Source organism: Psammomys obesus, unplaced genomic scaffold, assembly GCF_907164565.1.
Source record: "Psammomys obesus unplaced genomic scaffold, mPsaObe1.curated_primary_1811, whole genome shotgun sequence".
Classification (NCBI taxonomy): domain Eukaryota; kingdom Metazoa; phylum Chordata; class Mammalia; order Rodentia; family Muridae; genus Psammomys; species Psammomys obesus.
The window spans coordinates 58,980,741-58,997,773 of record NW_026585504.1 but is presented as its reverse complement, the minus strand read 5'-3'; the positions used below and the strand labels follow the sequence as shown (position 1 = coordinate 58,997,773).

General features: G+C 36.2%; 1 protein-coding gene across 3 annotated transcripts in view; it reads left to right on the top strand.

Moving 5' to 3' along the window:
* Positions 1 to 17,033, top strand: part of Ptpn4 (protein tyrosine phosphatase non-receptor type 4) — a 154,818-nt gene that overhangs the window by 95,845 nt on the left and 41,940 nt on the right. For all 3 annotated transcript variants that reach the window (XM_055601678.1, XM_055601661.1, XM_055601669.1), the window contains 4 exons: positions 1,055 to 1,123; positions 7,187 to 7,312; positions 9,430 to 9,588; positions 16,704 to 16,863. In XM_055601678.1, coding sequence (XP_055457653.1) covers positions 1,055 to 1,123; positions 7,187 to 7,312; positions 9,430 to 9,588; positions 16,704 to 16,863 — 514 coding nt within the window. The remainder of the gene's footprint in view (positions 1 to 1,054; positions 1,124 to 7,186; positions 7,313 to 9,429; positions 9,589 to 16,703; positions 16,864 to 17,033) is intronic.

Here is a 17,033-nt window from a genome sequence, read left to right as displayed (position 1 = left end):
CAGTCAGGACTGAGTTAGAGAAATTTAGAGCCCTTTTTGATATTTCAAGTAAAAGAAAATTAATCCAGAGACTTGGTTACATTGGCATTTAAAAATAAACAAAAACAGGAAAGGAAGTTGGGGAGGGATGATTATTAGGAACCAAGTATGCCTGAGGGATAATGTGCAAGGGTCATTTTGATGCCCTGAGGCTATACCTGCTACTATACTTCGAAGATACTATCATGATGAGTCTGGTTATTCCTGGAGCTGTGAGAGAAGGACTGCTTCATCAGGATGTTATTATTCACTGCCCCTTGTTCATTAAATGTCTGTATTTATAAATGGTTTTACTTTCTGTACTAGAAATTTATGTCCATTCCCAACTCAGTAACAGGTTGCCTTCACAGACTCACATAGAACTAGTCTTTCATTAACACAATTAGCTAAACATACTGATGTACCATGGAGGAGGATCAGAATCTCCTTGCCATACACAGTGTGCTTTCTAGGCAAATCAGTTTCAAGGCAGAAATGGTGCTCAGCATCCACAATATGTCTGACTCCATTTATTGCTTTCCTCTATTCAAAAACTTGAAATTTCCTCATATATTGTGACATGGAGGGAGTTGATATCCAATCTTCACATCTGTAATAATTGGTAGTAGACCAAAAAAAGTTATCCAAGATAACACACAGTCAGCTCTGTCATTAGGTAATGGACATTAGCTAAGTCTTTCTTGTTAGGGTGGGTCCAGAGCCTTAGAGCTTGTTCGATACAGGGCATCTCCGACTCTACAGAGAGCATTTCAGCAGGCCACCGAAGGAAAGGAGTTCCCGTCATTGAGTGTGTGTCTACTGACACATCTTGATTTATTAAATTGAAGAACTACTAATTAGGCTTTGCCCATCTGAGAGGAACAGCAAAGTACAGTCTTTCCTTCTTATTCTGCTGCTTTTATTGTTTTTCTTATCACAAATCTTTTGTCATTTGTAAAATTGTAATATAATCATGTTATATATTGTAATTTTATGCTGTAGTCTTCTTTAAGATATGTATATTTATATATTTCAGTGGGAGAACTGAAGTCCAGTCAGTTCAATATGGCAAAGAAAAGGCAAATAAAGACAGGGTATTTGCAAGGTAAGTCAATTCTGTTTTAGTATCTGAGGTTTTGTTTCTGGTTTTTTTTTTTTTTAACATTTTAAGATTTTATTTTGTGATATATGTGGCAGGGGAAGGGGGCTGCACATGACATGTGTGAAAGTCAGTGGACAACTTAGGGGTGTTGATTCTGTCGTTCCATTAGGTGGGTCCCAGGGTTGAACTCAAATTGTCAGCTTAGCAGCAAGTACCCACTGAGGTATCTCACCAGCCCAACTGAATATCTGAATTTTTAAAAGAATAAAAATGAATAGAAATGGGGATTGAAGAGGTGGCTCAGTAGCTAAAAGCATTTCCTGCTGTTGTAGAAGATCCAGGTTCAGTTCTTAACATCCACATAGTGGCTCACAACTGCCTGTACCTCCAGTTCAGGGGATCTGGACTAATGCATGCATATGTATACACATACACATAAAATAAACATTTCAAATATTAGAGATGGTTTTCTAAATGGTACATTATGCTGAATAAGTGGAAACTACTTTGTCTAGTGTCCTGATTTTTTTTTGTATATTTATGAATGTTAATCATATATTGAGTACAGTAGCTTTGACTAGGCTGAATCAAGTATCACTAGTAACATTGTATTGGACAGTTACTCTCCTGTTACATACTTTTGAGAAATATAATGAGTCCTATTATCTAGCCCATTTATATGTTTATGTAAATCATGTTTTTAAATTTTAAGTTGCTTTTAAACTGCCTTTTAAAAAATTTATCTTTCTTTTATTAGAATTTGTGAGGGCCAGGTTGTTTTTTTAATGAAAAAAAAAAAAAGATACAGTGAACCGTATATTTCAGAAAAATAGGTAAGAATAGAGAATGGATTAGTATAGATTGGATACCTAGTGACTAATTAGGAGATAATTGCAGTAATCCAAATAAAAGCAATAAAGACTTTTACTAAACATTGATGGAAAATAGGGAACAAATTTGAGCGAACTGGCATCAGCCGCTGCCTGATGCCTAGAGGCACAGTGACAGAGGAGTTTGTTCCTGGTGGAAATTCCTTCAGGAACATACAGCCCTGAAGAGTTATTTGTCTGCGTCTGCTGTTGTTAGAGGTGTGGAAGCTTTTATAAAGACAACAGAAAATTTTATTTGGTCAAAAACCTCAAGGTCCTTCCAGCTTTGTGTTTCTAGAGGAAATAGTTTCCTGTTTGACTTTGCTTTTTCTCTTTCATTCCTCCCAAAATAAAAGTTGCTCCCTGTTTTTACCAGTGAGTGACAGTCCTTTATATTCCAAAATTCTAACAGTATCAAATGACTTGAAGAATAATCATCATTCAACATAGCTCTTTACATACTTTGTGTATTTATTTAAGATTTTTCTTTGCATCATACACTTTGTGTTTGTGTGTTATGACTATCTTGGGCACCACTGTTAAAATTTTAAGTGTTATAGACCTGGGACGGGGAGGTTTGCTTAGCAAATGCTCTTGCTAAAATGTTTTCTGTACAACTTCCATAAGATACAATTTTTTTTCAAGATAGGGTAGCCTTGGCTATCCTAGAAATCATTCTGTAGACCATGCTAGCCTTGAACTCCTAGAAATCCCCCTGCCTGTGCTTTCAAGTGCTGTGATTCAATGTGTGTGCCACCACTGCCTGCCCATAAGATAAATTTACTTCTTATCAACATAATTATTCTATTTTAAAAAGAATTTGTTTTGGCTTTTGTACTGTCTCTTATTTGCAATACTGCATTTTTGAAAATTAAAATACTGTGTTATTTTAATGGTTTTGAACATACTGACTTTAGCAATAAGCTTATATGCCTGCATATTCATCACATATTCGTTATTAAAATGCTACAAAGTTTGTAGATGACTGTCTTTGTTTTTTTTTTTTTTTTAAGTGAATGGGTGGGGAAGATGAAGGTGTTTTTTTTTAAGGTGCTAGGTTTCCAAATCCAGGGTCTTACACATGCTAGGAAAGTGTTCCACTTTGGAGCTATATGCCTAAGTCATGGAGGAGAAGTTTTAATAGTGCTGGGATGCCCTAACGATTGCTTTGCCTCTGAAAGACTATGCTTACCTGGTTTTTGTTTGTTTGGTTTGGTTTGGTTTAGTTTTTCTGAGACTAAGTTTCTCTGTATAACAGCCCTGGCTGTCCTGCAACTTTCTCTGCAGACCAGGCTAACCTTGAACTCAGAGATCCACCTGCCTCTGCCTCCTGAGCGCTGGGATTAAAGGTGTACACCAGCACTGCGGCCCAGCTCCTGGGATTGTTCATGTAAGACTCTTTCCTTATACCAGCTACTAGAATTCTCTTATGGTCTTAGCAAGAATTAAAGTAATTTTAATTGATAATTCCAGATTTATTGTCTATCTTAGAATTTTAGATGGCAGTATAAATAGGAAGATTAAAAACCTTTAAGCTTTTATGACATTTTTTACCAACAATTGCCCCCTTTCTTCCTTATATATCAACCCTTTGAATTGCCTTCTTTTTCAGTTATCATATAATATCTGAGGAAGAGAAGAGAGCAAAGTTCTCGACAGAAAAATAAGGTGCCATGGTCAGAAAATAAACTTACCACATTGCTAACAATGTGGTATTTTTTTCTGTGAAATTTCCGCACAGAACAGGAAACATAGACAACAAGCTTGAGTGGGTGGGTCTCTGAGGTTAAAACTGTTAATAAAGTAAAATGCCTGAAATTTAGTTTTAAATTCAAGACATTTCCAAACATGTTTAGTTCATTACCAAGAATAAAGTGTTCAGACAGTTTGTATTAGGTAAGTATGCTGAATTTTCAATTTTTCAGATGATTTTTTTCCTTCTCTTGGTAATTAATCTTAGCTCTCATAGCTTACATTTAGTCTAATATATGAGGAAAAAGTAGGTGAATATGAAAGATTAATACTAGTAAAAGAAACATAAATTATGGTAAGTTAGTGATTTTATTTTTTAAATTGAAGTCATTACATAGTATTTCTCATTTGTGACTAACTGAATTTATTTGCCCTCCCCTGTGAAGGGCTAAATCTAATGGTATCCTGAATTCAAGTCAAGAAGTCTCATAACTTAAACTTGTGGTGATAGAAGTTGTTTCTGTACTTAAATCGCTTTGACTTTACATTTGGAAAATGAAATTTGTTTTTTTGTTTGTTTGTTTGTTTGCTTTTTGGTTTGTTTGACCAGTAACATCATGTCTGTTTTAGAAGATGCTCATTGGTTTTAGGGGTAAAAGAAATTAGGCCAAACAGAGAGCGTTTGGCGATCAAATCCCGACATGGTAAAATACATAAGTATTTATTATTCATAATTTAACAAACTTTTAAGGAAATAATTTATTTTATGTACGCTCATGTTTTGTCTGATGTATGTTTGTATGAGGTTGTGGGATCCCCTGGAACAGGAGCTACAGACAGTTGTGAGCTATCATGTGGGTACTGGGATTCGAACCAGGGTCCTCTGGAAGAACAGCCATTGCTCTTAACAACTGAGGTGTCTCTCCAGCATAATTTAACAAACTTTATCGAGAGCTAAAACATTGCACTGAAAATCTAGATACTGTTAAAGTCATAAAATTGAAGTGGTATAAGGAAGGAAATAAAGACTCTATTGTACTGGTGAATTTAGATATTGAGTATAGAAAGTTAAATATTTTTTTTATTATAGGCCAGAATTAGCATTCAGTGTCCCTAGTAGCCATGATTATTTTTATGCTTCCTGTTGTGGACATGAAACACCATGGAGTACCATTTTCTGAGCATTTCCATTCTCGTAGGCCATTCTCAGTTAATATGTTGGAAAGGAAATTTTAGGATGCAACTGCAAACATGATTACATTGCATTTAGGTACTTAAGATTGGATGTGTTTGGATTACTTAATTTTATATTTATTTTCTACCTTGCTTGATATTTGTTCTTAATTTATATAAATGTATGTAATATAGTACCTGACAAAAGCAGAAATTATAGCCAATTTTTAAGGCAAAAAAACTTCCAGTAATCTAAAAGGTACATATAGTACTAAGTTCAGTCTTTATTATTATTGAAAAATCTAAAAATAAAATTCACAGAATGAATCTTTGAACATAATGGGCCATGACTGAAAATAGTTTCAATTTTTAAATGTTTTTATATTTTCATTTTAATTTTATACATGTTCATATTCACTCAACTTCTCTCTCCCAGCTCTTTCTAGACCCACTCCTTACTTTTTTACCCTCCTTTCCACTTCATTTTTGTTGTGCTTTTGTTTTCTCCATTAAGGCCAATCTGTGCTGCCCAAATGTTCTTGGATGTGTAATCTTCTAGAGCATTGTAAATTTACTGGGAGCATTACTGTTAGAAAACACTAACCCTTCCTCTCCTGGCAGCTAAGGTGGGATTTGGTCTAGCTCAGGTTTACACAGCTTTGCGTATGCTGTCACAACCACTTTGAGTTCATGTGTGTGGCTACCCTGCTTTGTTATTTTATACAAATAACTATTTCTTTTTTTTTTTTAAATCTTTTATTTTTTTTTATTAATTACACTTTATTCATTTTGTATCCCCCCATAAGCCCCTCCCTCCTCCCCTGCCGATCCCACCCTTCCTCCCCTTTCTGCATGCATGCCACTCCCCAAGTCCACTGATAGGGGAGGTCCTCCTCTCCTTCTTTCTGATCTTAGTCTATCAGTTCTCATCAAAAGTGGCTGCATTGTCCTCTACTGTGGCCTGGTAAGGCTGCTCCCCCCTCAGGGGGAGGTGATCAACGAGCAGGCCAATCAGATTATGTCAGAGGCAGTCCCTCTTCTATTTCTACCTAATATTTTTATAAACTAACTTTTTGCAGTAGTATTACTCTATCTGTTTTATTGTGGTGTAAATAAAATAACATACCTAATTTTTACAGGTCTTAGGAAATTTACTACTGAGATTAAAAGCCATATAGGGTGATTGATTATACTTTATATTTAAGTCATTTAATTCATTTTAACTTCCAGAATAATTCTGTATATAAAAAAAAAATACACGTTTAAGTAAGAGAGCTTTGGGTAGTACTTACGTTTACACATTAGAGACTTTGGTTCTTAACATTATTGAAATTCTAAGGGCTTATGTCTCTGAATATAGTTATATCATTAGCATCTTTTTTCTTGGCAGGTCAATTAATTCTTTTCTATCCCTATGATAGCTGACAGTATATAAAAAAATGTATCCCTTTGTGCTGGGAAAATTACTCAAGTGTTTGGGAGCCTTTGCTGCTCCTGCAGAAGACAAGTTTCTTTCCCAGAATTCATATCTAGCAGCTTACTCCAGCTCCAGGGGATCTGATACCTTCTTCTTGACTCTGTGGACACCCACACTTATGTGTACGGACATACAAAAAATACATCCACGTAATTTAAAATAGAATAAGTCTTTTAAAAATATCCTTTTGTTACCTACCACAAGATATAATAGTTTTCAAAATGATTTTACAGAAAGAAAGGGGAAGAAATTCCCTGGCCATACCCTACATAAAAGAATAGGTTTTGTAGCTAAGAAGAAAATAGGATTTTGTAGATGAGAAAATGGCATGGAAATTAACTTCAGGATTCAAATGGTGACTCTAGAGCCACTGCCTAATCACCGTGCTGTACTGTTTCTAAAAAAAAAAAGAAAAATGTGGGCTGGAGAGATGGCTCAGGACCAAGGTTCAATTTCTAGCACCCATTCCAGCACCCACATGGCAGTTCACAACTGTTTGGAAATTTTGTTTTAGGGAATCTCACATCCTCACACAGACATACATTCAGTCAAAATACCAATGTATATAAAATAAAAAGTAAATGACATTTTTCTTTTTTTATTTGAGTCTTTTTTTTAATATTCTTTTTTACTCTGTCCTGTTCTTCATAGCCCCATCTTTTTGTCATATAAACAAAAAATGTTCTATTTGAAATTGTTTCATAAATATTATCAAAATGAACTCATTTATAATAAGCAAACTTCTTGAATATGCTCTATTTAAATGAATTTTTAAGATTTGCCTCAAATATATATATATATATATATAATATAAATATAAAACTTTTTTACATATTATTCAAATATTTTCTACAGATCTCCAAGTAAGCCTTTGGCACGGAAATTAATGGATTGGGAAGTAGTCAGCAGAAATTCGTTATCTGATGACAGGTTAGAAACACAGAGCCTCCCATCCCGGTCTCCACCTGGAACTCCCAACCAGTAAGTGGCAAGCCAGCATCGTGCTTACATTTTGCTACTTTCTAAGTTATTAGCTACATACTTTATTGCCTAAAGATCACAATATATAAAAATATAAGTCCTTTGATCAGATTTCCAAAAAATTTTTTTTATTGTGTTTCCTTGTTTTTAGTGTGTTTGCTTTTATGTTTATAAGTAAGGACATATGCATGCAACAGTAGCATATGGAGGTTAGAAGACGACTTAGGGGAGTCAGTTCTTCCACTATAGGAATCCCTAGAGTTGAAACCAGGTACCCAGGTTTGTTGGCATGTGCCTTTGCCTGCCCTGATCAGCCACCTCACCAGACCCAACGTGATTTTTGTTACTTCAAACATTATTGCCTTTTGGCTTGCTGACCTTTGTAAAAGTGGCTTAGAAAAGCCTTAGGGAATTAGTAAGTGGAAAATTGAAGAACAGCCTTTATTTTCCTCAGCAGTTGACTTTCATAGGAAGGGTAAAAGGATCTAGTCATGACTTTAAAATTTCATAGAAATGTTTATGTAGTCCATTTCCATATAGATTTCCACCAGTATTACTACAGGGATATAATTTTTTTATAATTTTTCAAATTAATTTTTTATTATTACAGTTTATTCACTTTGTAGCCCAACTGTAGCCCCCTCCTGTGTCCCCTCCCAATCTTACCCTCCCTCCCTCTTCCCCTTCCATGCCCCTCCCCTAGTCCACTGATAGGGGAGGTCCTTCTCCCCTTCCCTCTGACCCTAGCCTATCAGGTTTCATCAGGACTGGCTGCATCGTCTTCCTTTGTGGCCTGGTACAGCTGCATTCCCCTCACGGGGAGGTGATCAAAGAGACAGCCACTGAGTTTATGTCAGAGATAGCCACTGTTCCCCTTACTAGGGAACCTGTGAAAATGCTTTGTTTGAGTGTTTTGTGATTCAGAGCTCTAGTACTTCCTAAATCATTAGAAAAGATTTCTAATGGTATCCCTACAAGCTCAGGTAGAGCTGGACCAAGAACCATGTTGTATAGCTCTAATCATGTATGTATTGCAGTCTAGCATTTTTTCACAAAGCTGCCAGGTTTTGGCATAGATAATAAAAAGATAAGGAAGAATTTCTCAAATATCCTGTACCAGAAGGAGGGCAGAGTAAGAGAAACAAGGCAATGAGTAAGGAAGAGGAGAAGGCAGGAAGGAGAGAGGAGGGAAGGCAGGACTGTAAGAGGAATGATCCAAATAATAATAGCTGTGATTAAGTCCCTAGGGATTGAAATAATTTTAAAGGATGACAAGAGACAGTATAGCATGGTAATTAAGCAGTGGCTCTAGAATTACTATTTAAATCTTGAAGTTAATTTTCATTCCTTTTTCTTATCTACAAAATCCTATTTGTAGATGGACACAGTGGCACATGTCTTTAATCCTAGCATCCTTGTTATAGTAAGTGCCCTACAGTCTTAATATTGTATTAGATGAGGTAACAAATGTAAAATACCCATCACATAACAAATGCTCAGGTATTAACATTGCAATTAATAATTGTAATGATGATATTTATATAACTGTTAGGGTAGTGGGATTATTCATCATCTATTTATAGGAATTCAATTTCTACAAGTTAAAAACATTAAGAAAAGTAACTGAAGTCTGTCACATGGCCCAGAACTGTAATCCCAGCACTTGGAGAGGCAGAGGCAGACATATTGCTGTGAGTTAGAGGCCAGCCTGTTCCACAAAGCAAGTCCAGGATAACTGAGGCTACACAGAGAAACCTTGTCTCAAAAAAAAAACAACAACAACAAAAAGAATTGAGTCTAGAAAATATTTCTGACCATGTATTCTAACCAGTTTCATAAATGTTGAATAAGGCATAAAATTAATAATGGCTAAAACCTAGGTAGGGGTAATAGTGAAATGGGTAAAGGCCTTATGGCAAGTTGGTAGACTGCAGGCATGTCTTGACTTTCCATTATCTGTTTATATCACACTGTTTATATTACTGTTAGAGATTCTGCCTACTCAACATAGTCTTTAAAATATACATAAACACCTACTTTCTCATAAAACCATATAATCAAAAAACAAGGAAAAATCAAAGTATGCTTTTGTTCAGCCTTTGTTTCTCTTCATTTAGTCGGAATTCTGCATTCACACAAGAGGGGACCCGGGTCCGGCCATCTTCAGTTGGTCATTTGGTAGACCATGTGGTTCACACATCCCCCAGTGATGATTTTGTGAATCAGAGATCTCCATCATCAACGCAAGCTAATAGCATTGTTCTGGAATCATCACCGTAAGACCCCTTTTTCATTTTGCTTCTTTTTATTTTCAAGTACATTTGATTACTTCACTTGAAATAATATTGGAAATTAGAGTACATGATACAAACTTATATAATTATAACTACATATTTGTAAATGTACCTGTTTGTCCTTGAGATGTCTTATTGCCTCTCTTTCTTTTGCCCCTTTCATTACTGACTGTTTCTTAATTTTAATGTATATTCTCAAATATTTGTTCAGGTAATATAACAGTGTAAGTCAGGGAGTAGGAAAATGTAAGGCAGCCTTCCTAATTTTTTTTAAGGCAAGAGACATCATAAACATGAACAAAATATGTTATAAAAAGTATCAAGGGGAAAAAAATGAGATGGGTCTCACACTAGGTTATAAAAAGTGTGCTCACGTATTTTTTTCTTTTTTTATATTTTGAGATAGGTTCTCCTTATGTAATCTTGGCTACTCTTGAATTCACAGTGATCTATTTGTCTCTGCCTTCCCAAGTGTGTGCGACCACTCCTGGCTGTCCACATCATTTCTAAATCTGTTCCCACTAGTATTTTGCACAGCTTCTTATTTCACATTGATTGCCATTGGTATAATGCATAGTCTACATATCCTCACATTAATATGCAATATCTTTATTTATTAGCTTATACAGTGGAGATAACTCATATACATTTGGCATAATTGAAGGACAATACATAATAACAGATAAGTAAGAAATACATTGTTGAAGAGAAAGGAGTATAATACACAGTACATAGTGAATGTAATCAGCCTGGAGGAAAGACCATGTCTTAGAATAAGGGGTAAAAGAGAAATGAAGAGGTCAGCAAAGTCTTATAGCTATTCTGGGAAAACATGACCATGTATATCAGTCATGGTTTTTCTTAAACCAAAGAATACTAAGCTTCCAAGACACATCAAAGTCTGACCTTTTTTGTTTGTTTGTTTTTGCTTTTTGAGATGGTATTTCTCTGTGTGACAGCCCTGGCTGTGTTAGAACTTGCTTAGTAGGCCAGGCAGACCTCGAACTCACAGAGATCTACTTGCCTCTGTTTCTGCTTCTGATGAGCGTTGGGATTAAAGACGTACGCCACCACAACTGGCGTGGTAACATTTTTTTAAAAAAAAGACACTTAGAATTTCTATATTATAAGGAATGAAAGAGTATTATGTATATATCGTACACAATTGATACTTGCAAAAACTGAGTTGACAGAATTGATGGAAATTTAATGTATTATTACTTTAGAAATTATAACTAACTCTTTTGTTGGGTTTAGATAATTGTATTTTCTGATTTTTGAAAATTTAAAAGTGTGAAGTAAATCTTAAGACCTAACCAAACAGTTCCATTTTTGTATATTAATTATATCCTTGAAAGGTTTTATGTATTTTCTAAACTGACTATTTAACTTACTTGAGTACTAATTAGTGTTTTAGTTATTTTTGCATAACTGTAATGAAATACTTGAGAGATCCCCATAAAGCAAGAAAGGATGTGTTTTAGTTCACGTCACAGATTTTAATCTAGAGTCCTTGGCTATTGATTTTGGGCCCTTGATAGTAAATAATGAGGTTGGGCTATATAATGTTTAGTATTTGCCCTAAGATTATTATGACAGTATTATCTATCCCATTATCATAAATAATAAAACAGAGAAATTTGTTAGATTTTATAATTGCCTTATTTATTTTGGGCCAGTGTGATATTCTTATCTGTGTTGTTTGAATATCCTCATCATACATCTGCCAGCCCCATCCAGTACCATTCATCTTAATTATCCTCATCTGAATTATTTTCCATTCATAAGCCCATGGTATTTGCTTATGTTTTTCCTCTGGGCCTTTTTATGCATTATAGGAGTCCTTTCTATCCGCCCACATGGTTTTTTTCTCCACACTAGCCCATCCTGGCATCATCCTCCCTTCTTTCTTCTGTCTGTCTGTTTCCCATAATCTGCTCTTCAACCCAGAAGCCCAGGAACCTTAGCCATGCCTACCCCATTCTGCCCTGCCCAGGTATAGCCCATTTAATTAGTCAATCAGGTAGTTTTACACAACAAGGATAGATATACGCAAATCTTTAGGGCCAGTAATACGTATCAGACCAACCTCCAACAGATCCTATTCCTGATCTCCTAACTGGGCTGCGCTGTCTGGCTTCAGTGGGAGAGGATGCACCTAGTCCTACAGCAACTTAATGTGCCAGGGCAGGTTGGTATCCATGGGGGCCCTCTGTCTTCTCTGAGGAGAAGGGAGAATTGTGGAGTCTGCAGTCAGGATATAAAGTGAATAAATACATTAAAAAAAAAACACGTCTGCAGCTTTTTAGCAGTGTATATTTAACTAAGTGTTCTAACCCATACAAATGTGGATTTAACAGTATTTGCAAAATATCTCATGTACACTGTCACATAGTTGAACACTGCTACCATTGTGGCCAGCTTTAGCCACTTAGATATTCTACTAACCATGCTTCAGTTGATCCTACCATGTATTTTGGCCAGACTAAGAATAAGAGAAGTTTTTCTGATTCCATTGTTATCTGGATTTCAGCCTCACATACCTTTTTCCTTTCAAGCCCTTGGTTTTTGAGGCTAAATCTTTCCTGAGTTAATAGCTGTTTATAAGATGTTAGATATCTGTAAGGTTTTACCAAAGGATGTCTGTTTTGATTTGCCTTCATACTATGCAGGCCATGGTTCAGGCCTCTATTCAGAATCATAGAAATATTTCCCTGGACTAGCAGTGCTTGAATAGAGGCTTGTCTTCTTGGCAGTTAAAAGAAATAGAATAAAAATGGGCACACCGGGGGTGCATGCATGTGGGACAAGGGAGGCTGTGATCTGTAGCCATGAAAGCAGAGCTTAGGGACACTTTTGAAGAGAAAGAGTACACGCCCTGATACTGTAATGACAACATTTGTGAGTTACCAAAGAAAACTGAGAGGTATGAAGGGAGGACATGTGTCTGGGATGTGGGGACATTCAGATAGGTGTGAGCAAGTATGGGTGGGTGTGCATGAAGTTCAGCGAGTAGAAAAGACGCTTTTTTAACAAGGAGGTTAAAGTGTTTGACCCTGAAGTGCTTCCCTACAGACACCTAAGTGAGCGAGCGCTATTGTGCACTTCCTTAACTTAGTTATACTTTAAGTCACATTACAAAGTTTCATGCTTTCTTAGCAAAAACTTATTCGGGAAGCCCTTAAGTCACTCTATCCAATTTAACCCTCCTTAACTCTCAGGTTTCTAGCAGGCAACTTCTAAAGAAGTTCTTGCTTCTACTGCCAAGCTAGAGAATGTATCTAAGGTCACTCTGGCCATGACTTGGGTTAAATTGTGCTGCGATAGCAATTAAGCCTCACTTATATAAAAGAAATGTTTGGTGGTGTCCTCATTGTATGTTCATCATTTGTCAGTTGTGGCCCTGTTCCATATTATCTTCATATCAGTACTTGAAGTGACAAGTCTCTGGGACATGGCTAATCCTTATAGCAAAGGAAGAAGAGTGAGAATGAATCATGAAATATTTCTTAAAGCTTTCTCTTGTAGATGACACATGCCACTCAGTCCATATTATGCTCACCAAAGCAAGTCATGTGAAGAAGCATGATGTCATTTCTGGAGGAGGGTAAAGGGTAGTCTTTAAAGTGATAATGTCATTTAGGCATTTATTATCAGTCCTCCAGAGTGAGTAATGCTTGGTCAGCTCTATCCTTGAATATCAAAGTCATGTAGCTTTACACATTGACTCTCTTACTGTCTTTGGACAAAGAGGCAGCATATTCTTTGTTCACCGAAGGTTATCCTACCATCTCAGAGATAGATAATAACTTAATAATGGCTTAATGGTCAGTATTCTTATCAAAACCATTTTTGGAGCTATAGAGATTTCACTTAAGAGAACTTGGTACTCTTGCACAGGACCCAGGTTCAGGTCCCAGCACTCAAATGGCAGCTCTTAACTGTCCATAACTTAAGTACCAGAGAATCCAGTGCCCTTTTCTAGCACTAGACATGCAGTATGTGTGTATCATATATATAATATATATATATATTATATATGATACATATACACACACATGAACGTGTCTATATGCAGATAAAACACTTGTACACATAAAAAATAAAATAATAAATTTTAAAAAGAACCATTTTTTAGGGTAAACACCTTTAATACACCTTTAACCCCAGCGCTCTAGAGACAGAAGCAGGCAGAGCTCTGTTGAGTTCAAGGACAGTCTGGTCTACAGAGTGAGTTCCTGGACAGCCAGGGCTACACAGAGAAACTCTGTATTAAAATGAACAAACAAACAGAAAAACCAGTCATTTTTACCATCCTGGGAAAACTGGAAATTTGCATGTAAGAGACTGAAACTAGTTCTTTTGGTCTCACCCTATGCAAAGTCAACTCAAAATGCACCGAAGCCCTTAATAGAAGACCTGAAACTAATAGAGGATGACAAATGGAAAGCATGTCAAGTCAGCAGACAAATTTTTGAATAACACTCCAATAGCTCAAGAAAATAGGACAGCAAAAATTGACAAATGGAATTGCATGTAAAAAACTCAAAAAACTTAACACCAAAGGAATTAATCCAGTAATGAGTAGGCAGATAAACTGACCAAATAGTTCTCAAAAAGAAGTATAGTAGCTTGAGTACTTTCATTCATGTGGCCTGTTTTCACTCTTAATCGTCATCTAACCTACCTCTTTGCTCTGAATAAAGTTATGTTTCTACTTGAATTTTTTAAAAGAGTACAAATGGCTGATAAAACACATAAAAAAATATTCAACAACATATTTACTCACCAGAGAACTACAAACCAAAACTCCACTGAGATTCCTTTTCATCCCAGTCAGAACAGGCATTCTAAGAAAACAACAGGACTGGAGAGATGGTGCACTAGCTGCTCTTCCAGAGGTCATGAGTTCAATTCCAAGCAACCACATGGTGGCTCATAACCATAGTGAGATTTGATGCCCACTTCTGGTGTACAGACACACATGTGGGCAGAACACTATATACATAATAAATTTATAAATCTTAAAAAAAAAAGAAAGAATGATGAACAGCCACGTATGGTATTGCACACCTTTAATCTCAGCTCCCAGGAAGCAGAGTCAGGTGGATCTCTCAGTTCAAGGCCAGCCTCTTCTACAGAAGTGAGTTCCAGGATAGCTGGGACTACACAGAGAAACCCTGTCTCAAAAAACAAAAACAAAGACCAACAGCAACTACAAAAATTAAGAACAAGCAAGTGCTGGCAATGATATTGACGGTTGCTTAAAGGAGCCCTTATACACTGTTAATGGCAAAGTCGTAGTATGACTGTTACAGAAATCAGAATACATGCTCCTAAACAAGTGAGAATAAAACTAATATGATCCATCTTTAATACTCCCAGGAGTCAAAGATAACTACTTATCCCTTTTACTAATTATGTAATCAGCCAAGATACCAATCAGAAGAATGGGTAATGTAGAATATAGTTACAATTAAATATTAAGTATTCAGCCATAGGAAAAAGTGAAATCAAGTTTTTTACAGGGATTTAAGCCAGACTCAGAGATTCCATCATGTGTGGTATCTAAATTTAAAAGGGGACTATTGAACAGTACCAAAAGTAAGGAGGACATTAGGACAAAAGAGGATAGTGGAGAACAAATGTGATAAAAGTACATAATATACATGGTATATATAAACATAAAACTTTTTAATTTTTTACAGTTAATATATGCTAGTTTAATAAATAAAAGAGGATAAATACTCTGTTCTACTGTTTTTCTCCCAAGATCATTTTCATGGATGCCAGCATAGTAGGATAGAAGTTGATCCACTGGTTCTACCTTCTTGCCTTTGTGGAAAATCACATTATGTTCTGTAGACTGTTTGTTCTTAAAAGTTACAGTTTCCACCTTGAAATCTCTCCTCTTGCCACAAATTTGAGGGTTATGCTCTTTAATATTTATAATTGTTGTTTTTCTCATCTTTAAATACCTGGCAGTATTCCATGCAGTTTGTCTCTACCTTGTGAGCTTTCCCCCATCCACTTTGGATGACCGTTGTTGGCTTTGTTCACTTCATGATAAGGCAGCCATGTTGGTGAGACTTTCTGGGTGTGGCTTCTGTTATTACTGGAAGATACGGGCTCACAGCAAACTCCTTGATCCCCTCTGGCTCTTCCCACCCACTCTTCTGCAATGTTTTCTGAGTCTTAAGTGCAGGAGTAATGTACATGTATCCATTGAGGCTGGGTTCCACATCTCTGCATTTTGATTGGTTAGGGTTTTCCATAATAGTCTTCATCTGTTGGAAAGAATTCCTTGAAGAGGGGTGAGGACTACACTTAATCTGTGTGTATGAAGACAAATATTTAGAATGCAGTTAGGGCTTACGCTTGTTTAGTAAAGTGGTGCTTTTAGGTTCTTCTCCAAGATCCATGAGTTCGCTAGCCCTTGGGTAGTTGGCTAGGTTTCTAGTACCAGGCATGATTTCTCTCTTGTTAAGTAGCTCTTAAGTCTAATTAGAGAGCTATTGGTTACCACTAAGGTCTGTGTGCCACTATGTACCCTTAAGGCTATCATGCCTTACTGGTGTTTGTGGTTCATAGGCGCTGTAGTTATTTAGAACTGTTGGTTGTCTTCCTCCTTTGCAAGCTTATATGGAGCCTTCTTGTACCATGAAAACTGGTCCTCAGGGAGGAGGCCTTTGGGTCAGTTCCAGCTCAGGGGCCTCTGGGCCTTGTGTCTGAAGTACATGCTGTCCTCAGCAGTACAGCCTTACCTTCCACAATTTGACTTTGACTTCTCTTTGTCTACCACACTCTCTGGCTATCTATGCCTTTAAAAAAATAAATGTTCATTATTATAGAAAGTTAATAAATATCTTTATAGGAACAGCTTTAAGGTATTCTATAACAGATTATTGATTTGATTAAAAACAGATTTACATCTTTAAAGATAATTATTTTATTAAAAGGCAATATTTCCAATATATAAATACAATAGTCAAAGCCTCTTCATATTAGACGTCTGGGTTGCTTGACCTAATTTAGAATAAGGTATGTTTATCAGATGATTTCTAAAAGTATTCACCACCACCCCTTTTCTTACCTAGATCACAAGAGACCCCTGAAGATGGGCAGCCTCCAGCTTTACCACCCAAACAATCTAAAAAAAACAGTTGGAACCAAATTCATCTTTCCCACTCTCAGCAAGATCTAGTCAATCATACTAATGAAACCTTTGATGTGCCCTCTTCCCCTGAAAAGTCCACTGTAAGTAGCCTCACTTTGCTTTGAACTTTTAATATCCTGAATGCATTTTATTTTGAACCAAAGCATGTTTTATTTTTAATTTTAATTTTTAATATTTTTTTTATTAGTTACATTTTATTAACTCTGTATCCTGCTCCCTCATTACCTCCCAAACCCTTCCTTCCTCCCTC